This window comes from Danio rerio, chromosome 23 (assembly GCF_049306965.1).
Source record: "Danio rerio strain Tuebingen ecotype United States chromosome 23, GRCz12tu, whole genome shotgun sequence".
NCBI lineage: Eukaryota > Metazoa > Chordata > Actinopteri > Cypriniformes > Danionidae > Danio > Danio rerio.
The window spans coordinates 7,417,199-7,429,097 of NC_133198.1; the positions used below are offsets into that span (position 1 = coordinate 7,417,199).

An 11,899-nucleotide genomic window follows, 5' to 3' on the forward strand; every position below is an offset into this window, starting at 1 on the left:
GTAATAAGTTCCTTATAAAATGTATAAATATACTGTATTAGTTAACATAAAGCAATGCTTTCTATTTTTTTTTTTTTTAGATTATTATATAAATTATATAAATTATATCAATAAATAACTTTCGTGTATTTACCTTCGGCCCACCACCCTTAGTCAAGTTTGCTTTTTGACCCTTCAGAAGAAAAAGTTTAGGCACCCCTGACCTAAGCACTATGCAGTTTTTTCATTTTTTCATTTTTGTTAACGTTGGATGAAGGAAACTGTTCCTGTTTGTTTACAGTACGGTATAATGTGGAGTACAAAGTGGATTTTAATAATATTTTAACATAGGGTATAAGATTTTTTAATATCATATCTTTTTATATATTAATATACATTAATGAATTTAAATAATATAAAAAGGAAACTTCATGTAAAATATTACCAAAAATGTCAATAAATAAATAAAATGAGTAGTTACAAAAAAAATGACAAGGAATATGAAATGTTTCTCCAACCCAGTGGCAGTTTGTTGCAGACAAAAACAATATTTAAAATAAGGCGACTCATTCTCTGATCAATGTCATTTCAATCCTAACTCTGTCATTCCTATGCAGGCAGGCCTGTAGCCAAGGGGCTTCTGGTGGTTCTGAAGACCCACCCCTCACTGATAAAGGTCCAGTATTTGTCACATACATGAGCTCATTTGTCCTGTTTCGACTGTTATGCCATTATAAGTAATCAAAATAACCCATCAAAAAGCCTTTAAGACCAAGAGGAATCTGGTGCAAGCAAAGTCAGCTTTTATATTAATACTTATAAAGCTATTGTTGTTATCCATGAATTTTCAAATGTACTTGTTTACAAGAAAAGCTGGAAAAATTAAGCTTTACATTATTGTTATTATTTTTATTTTTTTTATTTTTCATTCAAATGGACAAATTCTGAGACTGAGGAAAGTTGAATGTGATGGCCAGTTTTTTATTTGCCTAATAAATGACAATAGGCCACATTTTTAAATGTAAAATTTCAATAGATTGCTTTTTTTCCCCTAGTGATATATCATAAAGTAGCCCCAAAACAAGTAGGCTAGCCTCTTCATGTTTCTTTATTCTAAATCTTTAGGCCTACATCAAACAGTGTGACCATCTGAAAAGCTAATCTAGCAAAGAAAAGGTGCTTAAAACATCACTAAAATGCAGTATTTAAATCTCATAATTAAATAGAAAATTCGTTGAATAACTGTGAATAACTGCGAAAATGTCCAGAAAGAAAAAAGAACCACCTTTTTCACTATCCAGGCTGTGGATCTGCTATATGGAGTGATGCTGTGTAGGGTGTTCTGCGGAACCGGTGACTTCACAATCACTTCTGTGCTAATAACTGTGAAAGTGCGCCATCTAGTGGATCAACAAGAAAACGACTGCTTTAGAGCTTAGTTTACCAGCTGACGGGCGACTAATTTGAGGTACAAAAAAAGATACTTACTAAATTATAATAAACGTTAACCCCTTAAACACGGTCACACTTGTATACATTTACTTGCAAGAGCCAAATGAGATCCTGCTACGTTTGTGCTTATGAAGTTGATTTATGGAAAATGTTTAGAAAACAAACAAATTCACAGCGTTGATAAGCTACCCTATTCTGCTAATTTATGTATCGTTAGACCTGGCATAACCTAAAGCTAATACTACAGAAGATTTACTTACTTGTGAAACAGTTTTATTAGAGCCATACATTTAAGAAACCACTGTTTCAAATTTGCTAACATTTCATGCTAACAAACATAAGCATTGTCTGCGTCATACTAATACGCGTATTGTTGCTGTTATAACGAAATATAAATAGCCCCACATTATTTTAGATCACAAATAAGAAAATTATTGCCCATCTAAGTTTATTGAATCAGTTCTGAAAACTCTTGACCGTATGTGAGCATATAGGCCTAGACCAGGGGTGCCAAAACCAACTTGATTGTGGGTTGTAGGTCGAAGGTACATATAGCAGCCATGGTTAATTTCCTAATTTATTTAATATTATACAAATAATTAGAAAACCTTTTAAATTAACTATATGCTTTGTAATAACTATCAGTTATTAATTTTCTTTTCAGCTAAGCCCCTTTATTAATCTGGGGTCGCCACAGCGGAATGAACCGCCAACTTCTCCAGCATATGATTTACGCAGTGGATGCCCTTCTAGCCGCAGCCCATCACTGGGCAACATCCATAAACACTCATTAACTACAGACAATTTAGCTTACCCAATTGACCTATAATTACATGTCTTTGGACTTGTGGGGGAAACCGGAGCACCCGGAGGAAGCCCACACAAACATGGGGAGAACATGCAAATTCCACAAAGAAATGCCCACTGACCCAGTCGGGGCTCGAACCAGCGAACTTCTTGCTGTGAGGCGATTTTGCTACCCACTGCGCCACCTTGCTGCCTTTAGATTAACTAATACAGAATATATATATTTTTTACATTTTATAATGAACTTAGTAAAAATAATCTCATTAATGACAGAATGGAGTTACACTATTTTGCCTTGGTTTACTCGCTGATGTCTTCTCCATAGTCCCTTATCTGTCCAGTGACATTATTTACAGTTTTGAAAATCTGATTTACCTACAACATTTTTTTTTCTGTAGTTCAGCAATAAAAACAAACAAACCAAAAAAAAAAAAAAAAAGAGTTACGTCAAATTAGAAATGATGATCTTTTTTTTAAGTCATTCGTCCCAACCCTCTCCCCTTTTCTCAGATGGGATGGGAAGCCAAAATCTAAGGTTGCAATGGGCCAACTTTGGCCAATGGGCCCTACTTTGGGCATCCCTGGCCTAGACTTGTGAAAATTAACCATGGAAATACCCAAACAGTAGAATATTTGTTGTAAAACTGTAGCCTGCAAATGGTAATCAATGTTAAGCAAATTAATGCTTTCTTCTTACTGTAATAAAACTATGGTTAATTTACAGTTGAAACCAGAAGTTAACATGCACTGTATTGACCTTATTCTCCGCAGATGAGTGGGCGCTGCCATTTGAATCTTTTTGGCACGAGACTTCTGGTCTCATTAACTTCCATTCATTTTTAGACATTAAAAACTGCTCGTTTCGCTGTTTGATGTTGTAAACTGATATTTCCTTGTTTATTTATTTATTTGTATGATTATTCTACTTGGTCTGTATAGTCATGCAAACATTTGTTTGTAGAGCAAGTAGTTTGACCGTTTTTTGCCGTTTATTATTCCTTGTCATTTCTCCCATAGGCGACTGAAACGGAAGTTCTAAGACAATCGCGAAAACAGGCGCACTTCCGCATTTTAGAATAAAAAGGCACATAACCATTTAAAAAAAAAAGTCAGATGTTATTGTGACTAAACTTTTTCTTTTTCAGGTAAGTTAAGATTATCAAATGTGTTTCTGTTATGCTTAATAGCAGAATAATGAGAGAGATATTTTTTTGAGAAATTGTTATAACTTTTCTTGAAAGTCAATGTTACATACCATAGGATTATTATACATCTGAAAAAGCTCAGATGATGGTGTCAAGGTTTGAGAAGTTTCTGATTGGCTAACTGACAACATTTGAGTTAATCGGAGGCACAACTGTAGAATAGTATTTAAGGAAAACCTCAAACACACTGCTTACTTATGTGACAACATGGGAAAATCAACAAGACAGAATCCATAAAAAATAAATAAAAAAAAAAACAGATTTCAATTTGCTAAATTACACTAGGGGGAAAAGAATAATATTTGGTGATATGTCCTGGGGTCTGATGGAACCAAGATTAAAATGTTTGGCCATAATGACCAGTGTTACATTTGGAGGACAAAGGGGAAAGCTTACAAGCCTAGGAACACCATCCCAACTGTGAAGTATGGGGGCAGCAGCATCATGTTGTAAGGCTGTTTTGCTGCAGGAGGGACTGGTCCACTTCACAGCATAGATGGCATCATGAAGAAAGAACAATATGTAGAAACACTGAAGCAACATCTCAAGACATCAGAAATTAAAACTTGGCCACAAATGGGTCTTCTAAACAGACCATGACTCTAAGCATACTGCCAAATTAGTTAAAATGTGCTTTAAGGACAACAGAGTGAATGTTTTGGAGTGGCCATCACAAAGCCCTGATCTCAATCCTATAGAAAATTTGTGGGCAGAGTTGAAAAAGCTTGTGTGAGCAATCTGACTCAGTTACACCAATTCTGTCAGGGGGAATGGGCCAAAATTCCTTCAAACTTTTGTGAGAAGCTTGTGGAAGGATACCCAAAACATTTGACCAAAGTTATACAGTTTAAAAGCAAAGTTAAAAAATTACCAAGGAAATGTTTGTAAACTCTCTCATTATTCTGGCATTTAGCAAATGTAAATCATTTAGGTAATCCTAACGGACCTAAAATAGTAAATGTTTAGTATGATTTACCATTAGACTTTTTTTTAGATATTTAAACTTCTGGTTTCAACTGTATATAGGGGGATCATTTTAAGAATGAAACCTTTCACAAGAAATTGACCTACCATGGTTAAAGGGATAGTTTGGTTTACTCAGTCTTTTTTCAAACTGTTTAGGACTTTTTTTTTTTACTTCTGTTAAACACAAAAGAAGATTTTGAATAAAGCTGGAAACCTGTAATAATTGACTTCCGTAATATTTGTTTTTCCTATGGAAGTCAACAGGTTTTCAGGTTTCTTCAAAATATCTTCTTGAGTGTTCAACAGATGAAAGAAACTCACCAAGGTTTGGATTGGAACCACTTGAGGCGTGTAAATTGAGAGAATAGTGAGATGTTTTGGGTGAACTACCCGTTTTCAGATATGTTAGTGTAGCAAAATGACTGTGAATGATTTGTGTTTTCTAATAGCCATACTTTTGTTTTGATTTTTATTTCTAGCTAAACTAGGGTTCATTTTCGAAAGGCTATTATTGTGCTGTCGCCACAGGTATTTATAGGCAGATATGAATTAATACACAAAATGTTGCTGGATTTATGTTGTCCAGAACTTTGCTTTTGACAGCACATTGCCATTTCATTATTAGTCAGCACTAATTCGACCTGTTAAAGTAATTTTTCTGTCTCCTGAATGATATATGAGTGTGCAGGGTCCAGTTCTTAACAAATATTACACATGTACAGACCTGCAATTTTACAGCTTTAGTGTAATTTCTGTGCTTGTTTATGTGTGCATACGTGCACGTTTGTGTGCGTGTATGCGTGTGTGCGTGCATGATAAGAATGTGAACCCTCAGCAGAATGACTCAGGTAGGCTGCCAACTCAGCCTTAGTGACATTTGCGCAACTCAGATCAAGCAAACTCCACCTCAATCTCACACACAGAGAAAACACATGAATGAGCTGCATGTGGAGCCGTAAAGTGTGAATGGCATTTATAACAGATGCATTATTTCAGTTAAAGATGAACTCCCCTTCTCTTTCTCCACCGTTCTGTCTTTTCTTTCTTAGGGTCATGGATGGGAAAGTAAACAGACGGGGGGATATTTAAAGCACCAGTGGGGAAGGACACAGCTCTAGCTCCATTCAATGCAAATTCGCTTCTCTCTGTCAATGAGTCACTATTGTCACCTTAATTAACCAGGAGAGCTGAGAAAACACAGGTGAACTTTGACATTTTGTCTTTAGCAGGGCGTTTACATACAATTTATTTGCGTAATGAAACGTTACTTCATACACTCTAACAATAAGAATTAGCAAGACCTTATTGACAAGGCTAGAAAAGATGTGGTATTTAAACTAAAATGTAGCATGCATATTCATCATTTAATAGACTAAATTATAATGCAATGGAGTAATATAGACTATTTTAAAGTTTGGGGTTGGTTAGTTCTTATTAACAGACATGCTCATCAGATTTGCATTAATTTGAGCAAAAATACAGTAAAAACAGTAATACCGTAAAATATTACAAATTAGATTCATTTATTCATGCACTCAAAGGAGTGTTGGTTGTTCAAACTACTTATTTAAAATGAACAACAACAATGCTTGAATTTTTTTTTTTTTTTTTGGAGACAACTTAATTGTTTTATGTTCACACCACTTAAATTTCCCTACAAAAATGTGTGGAACAGCATTTTTCACAGTGTGTGTGTTTGAAATGCAGGATTTTCAGCATCATCATTCCAGTCTTTAGTGTCATATGATATATAAGAAATCAAATCATTCTGATGTATTGATTTGCTGCTCTAGAATCAGTTCTTGTTTCTTAATATTTGTGGCGAAACTGTATACATTTTAAAACTAAAAATAAATGCCACTGATATGATAAGATTTGATTATATGTAAAGGTCTGTTGCCCCCTTATATATATATATATATATATATATATATATATATATATATATATATATATATATATATATATATATATATATAATTGAATAACTGCGAATAATTGAATTGAATATAATTTTTTTATGTGTTTGTCTCACTTTAATACTTCAGATCATTAAACAAATGTAAATAATAGTAAACAAATAACACAAGAAAACATGTCAGGCAGTTTTAAAATGAAGGTTTTTATTAATAAGGTAAACAAAATTAATAAACGGAAAATTTAATTAATAAAGGGAAAAATAAATTAATTTAATAAACTGGAAAAATCAAGGGAAACATAAAAGCCTTAAGGGTTATAAAGCTTGGTTTTTACACTACTGTTCAAATGTGTGTGTTTTTTAATACATTGATCCTTTTATGCAGCGAAGATGGATTATATTGAATGTCTTTAATTCATGATTGTATGTAAGATTCCTATTTTATTGCTTTTTAAAAGCTTTTTATTTATCCTAAATATGTATTATGATTTACACACATAAAAAAAAAATATATATATATATATGTTTGAAAAACGATGTAGTTTGTATTGAGTAAAATTTTAATAAACTGAAAAAATCAAGAGAAACATAAAAGCCCTAAGGGTTATAAAGCTTGGTTTTTACACTACTGTTCAAATGTATTTGTTTTTTTAATATGTTGATTATTCTATGCAGCGAAGATGGATTGTATTGAATGTCATAAATTCATAATTGTATGTGATTCCTATTTTAATGCTTTTTAGCTTTTTATTCATCCTAAAAATGAATCATGATTTCCACACAAAAAAAATAAATAAAATAAATAATAGTCAAACATAACGCATGTAAGCACGTCATTTCGTTTTTTAAATGAAGACTTTTATTAATAAGGGAAAACAAAATCCAAAACCGTATAGCCCTGTGTGCAAAAGTTTTGTTTTTTATTAAATAATATTTTAATAAACTGGAAAAACAATTTAGTTCAAATCTTGTATTTTTCGATGTTAGGCGACAAAATTTTTATTTTAATGGATATAATTGTTTAATGTATATTTTTAATTTTTTAATATTAAAGTGCACCAAATATATTGGCTACATTCACTAAGAAATGGATAATTATTAGCCCCCCTAAATTATTAGCTCCCCTTTAATAACTTATTTCTAATAACTGATTTATTTTATCTTTGCCGTGATGACAGTAAATAATATTTGCCTAGATATTTTTCAAGACACTTCTATACAGCTTAAAGTGACATTTAAAGGCTTAACTAGGTTAATTAGATTAACTGGGCAGGTTAAGGTAATTAGGAAAGTTATTGTATAACGATAATTTGTTCTATAGACTATGAAAAAAATAATAATAATTTAAAGGGGCTAATAATTTTGACCTTAAAATGGTCTTTAAAAAATTAAAAACTACTTTTATTCTAGCCGAAATAAAACAAATAAGACTTAATATTTGTTCATTTGTATGTTTTTGTTTCTTTGCTTTTTTGTATTTTTAACATATTTTTCCCTTCTCTCTCTGTTTCTATCAACAGTGATCGCTTTCTCGCTGCCAGTAATTTATAAGATGTGACCTTTGTCCTTTGTTTATGGGCAGTAAGTACATTAACTGTTTATAAATTATTTATTCATTCATTTCATTTAACACTAACTTCTTACAAGGAGTCCCAATGCAAATGAACAGAGCCAACCCTTTAATAAAAAAAACCTTGTCCATTTATCCCAAACAACATGTTCATGGCTATTTACAAGGTTTTCCTGATTCGGTTTCACACTAATCAACATTCAGCCCGCACTAGAATTTTGTATATTGTTTTTGTATACATTCTCATACATCATGGTTAACAGATAAAGCATCTGACGGAGATAACACTATCACACGTGCGATTTGTCAAGCCAGTTGTCAGGTGTAGTAATGGCTTCACTCACTGGAGGAGGCACTGAAGAGCAGAGCTGAAAGCAGATCATTTGCTGTAGTTCATCAGAATATGCTTTCACGCATGCGTGTAGTCTGTGCTTGCATTCTTTGTCTGTTATGGATGTGGAGAGTTCCTGACCGTAGGGTTTCTGACCGCACTGCTGATATCCAGACTTCCTCTGGAGGATCTGTATGTCTGTTTTCTGCTTGAGAATGGAGATCACTTACACGCACACACATATATACGCACACACACACACACACATATGTCTCTTCACTCTCTCTTTATCAAGCACACACACACAGAAATGTGAATGCATTCATCTGGGAAAAACCTGGACATGATCTATTGCAGTAATATATCACAAACATCAAAGGCCATACAGACAGAATGGTTACAACTCGTAATAAAATGACATTTTATTAAAGTTTTAAATTATGTTTAAATATAAACACAATGAGCCTTGTGAGGATTTTTTTCTTCCCATGTTATGCCCTCAAAAGCCCTAAAGGTTATATGAGGCTTGGTTTTTACATTACTATTTAAATGTTTGTTTGTTTGTTTGTTTGTTTGTTTGTTTGTTTGTTTGTATATATTGATTATTTTCCGGTAAAAATGGAGTATATTAACATGTAAATAATTCATAATTGTATGCAAGATTTTATTGCCTTTTCAGCTTTTTATTTATCTTCAAGATGTATCATGATTTCCACAAAAATATTAAGCATCTCAACAATTTTCAGCAGCAAAATAATTTTATATAAATATTTTCTCCAGCATGAACGCATTCAATTAGAGGATTTCTGCAGGAATATGTGAAAATAAAGACTGGAATAATGGAACAAGAAATGTAAGAAATAAATTACATACTAAATAGACTGTAATAAAACATATTATTTAAAATTGTAACTATATTTTACGATATCAATTATATTTTTACTCTATTATTTAAATTTTTACATTATTATTATTATTATTATTATTATTAAATAAATGCAGCCTTGGTGGACATAAGAAACATATATAATATTGCATTTCCCATTTTTTTGGACAACAGTGTAGATTTAAAAATATGTTGTTGTTGTTACTGTTGTTGTTTTATTAATTCTGGTATTATGAAAAAAAAAAGAATTAAATATCATATTTGAAAAGATGCAAGGCTGAGTTACCAAAGACTACTTAGTGTGTCGAAGAATATAAAATTAAATCAGTAATTTAAGAAAAACTACATTTAAGAAAAAAAAAGATCATAGCAATGTGTAGATGCTTTCACAAGCTCTGCAATTACACACTAATAAAGTGTAAAGTCATGTTTATTTGACAATTTGTACGTTAAATGCATTTGCATTATTAAATAAAAAAAAATGCTTAGAATAACTGTTTAGTTTTCTTTAACAAAGCAGCTTTTCTGTGTTTGTTTCACTTGCAGATGTTTGACCTCGACAGACTGACTAAACAGAGTAAATGAGTCAAAGGAGATATCCCAATCAAAGAAGGCGGAGCTTCAGGACCACACCTACCTGTTACATCATCACTGTGGACAAATGGTGGATCAGGAGTGTTCTCCAGCTGATAAGTCTGCACAGTTATTTCAATCTTCACTTAATCCAAAAATTAGTACCAACTTTGGTCAATTATTTGATTTTATTTCAAGTATATCAGTGCTTTAGTTCACCCAAAAATGTAGTTGTGTCAATATTTACTGGTCCTTGTTTTAAACATGAGTTTCTTTTTTTCTGGTGAGCAAAAAAGAAGATATTTTGAAAAAAGCTCTAAATTGATTTTTCATAATATTTTCTTCCTACTATGGATTTCAATGGCTACCAGTATCCCAACATTTTTCAATATATCTTCTTTTGTGTTGAGTTAAAAAAACAAAACTGGTGAGTACATTTAAAGTTTTTGAGGGAACTATCCTTTTAATGATGTCACATGGCACTTATAGGTCCAACATTTGACATATCAAATGCTACAAGCAAACATGAAATGATTGTGCTGTCATGCTACCAAAATATAAGTTTAAATCACTTCAATATGTGATTGACATGTTCGTTCAATATGTGGTCATTATGGCCTCACCCTGTACATAGAGAATGCATGATAGTCCATTCAAAGGTAAAAGCAAAAATGAAACATGAAAAGCTATTTAAGTAGCCTGAATATTGATAGCAGCTCCCTGTTGTGTGTACTTTATATTCAATAGGATAACACTGATATGATGTCATTGATGGTCAATGCAATTATATTGACCTTATTGCTAGTCAATATTTTAACGTTCTTTCCAAATTTAAGTATTGTTGGAAACCTTAAGGATAATGAAAGTACCAAAATCACAGTCACCAAAATGTATAACATTGTGTTTTTACGACATTATAACAATAAATTTGAATTCATTTATTTTTTTCTGTTGAATACAAAATAACATATTTTGAACACTTTTGGACACCAGTAGCCACTGACATCCTTAGAAGGAAAAGTACTATGGAAGTTCGTGGCTGTGGGTTTTCAATACTCTTTGTGCTATATTTTTAACAAGTGATTAGTTTACTACACGGGTGAGTAAATCCTTGCTTTCAAGGTGATAAGCTGACTTTAATTTTAAATAGGGTAAACGTTTTGTCTTAAGACTATTGAGTTAAAACAAACTATGGGGATAATTATAAAATTTCTCAAACAAATATTTTAACAAATATTTGCGCTTAACAAACGAAATTAATTATTTATAGACTAATTGATGTCTGTGCGTAAAGGTTTCCCTATCCAAGAGCAAAAGTGAAAGTAGATCGATTATCTCTCATTCTTGCGCAGTAGATGCTCTGTTTAACTGTTTTCTGTTAAAAAAAAAAAAAAAACTGTTAACTGTTTGCTTGTGAAATGCTCAGTTTTTCCACTTCCACTTACTTTACGTCCGGTAAATAGCAAATGCGCTTATGGCGCGACACAGCTGGCTCTTAAAGGGAATGGGAGATGAGACTCTGATTGGTTTATTCTCAAAACACACCTTTGACTCATTAAGAAAATAAACTCAACCCTTTTAGACCATGCGCCACGGCGCAAAGCGGATTTTCCCGTCCTTAAATTAGCAAATATTTGTTCTGACACGCCCTGAAAACGTTTGCACCCTGCTTTTTGCGCTTTGCGCATGGACCTTCAAAATAGAGCCTGAAAAGTCTCTTTTTTCAAATGTCCTGACCTTAAAATAGGATCCAAATCCCAGTGATTTTGAGGCCCACCGCAACGTGACGAGTGTGGTTTTTTCCACCCACTGAATTGGTTGACAGCTGCCATGTGTCCATAATAACATGACCACAGTACGTATTTGCAAAGAAACTGGGATTAAAACAAATGTTACAAGTCTCTGTGATCAGCTGCACCTCAACATTGAATTTTATAAGTTTAAAACGTTTATAAAACAGAGCATTTTTGTAATGAAGAGAGTAAAATCACTACGTAATTCTTAACTGCTATAATCACCATGGCTGCACAATGTCAGTAAACGCACATGCTTGTGTGTGTGTGTACTGCAAACAGCGTTTGTTTGAGACTCATCATTTCAGAAAGTCTTGAAAAGACTTTATTGCAAATACATCAAATAAACTTAGGGTGCTTTCACACCTACACTTTTGTTTCGGAACGTATCTCGTTTGCCCAGTTAGCGCGGTTCGATT

General features: G+C 32.7%; 1 protein-coding gene across 2 annotated transcripts; it reads left to right on the forward strand.

Moving 5' to 3' along the window:
* The first annotated feature begins 1,323 nt into the window (after window positions 1-1,323).
* si:dkeyp-73a2.2 lies at window positions 1,324-11,084 on the forward strand. Of its 2 annotated transcripts, XM_073937932.1 has the most exons (4): window positions 1,324-1,447; window positions 5,459-5,610; window positions 7,848-7,908; window positions 9,661-11,084. In XM_073937932.1, exon 4 carries the CDS (start codon window positions 9,696-9,698, stop codon window positions 9,972-9,974), a length of 279 nt encoding a protein of 92 aa, XP_073794033.1. In that variant the 5' UTR covers window positions 1,324-1,447; window positions 5,459-5,610; window positions 7,848-7,908; window positions 9,661-9,695; the 3' UTR covers window positions 9,975-11,084. The 2 variants fall into 2 exon arrangements, with proteins under 2 accessions (XP_073794033.1, NP_001159598.1); NM_001166126.2 differs by lacking the exon at window positions 1,324-1,447 and having other exon boundaries at window positions 5,474-5,610.
* The last annotated feature ends 815 nt before the right edge of the window (window positions 11,085-11,899 follow it).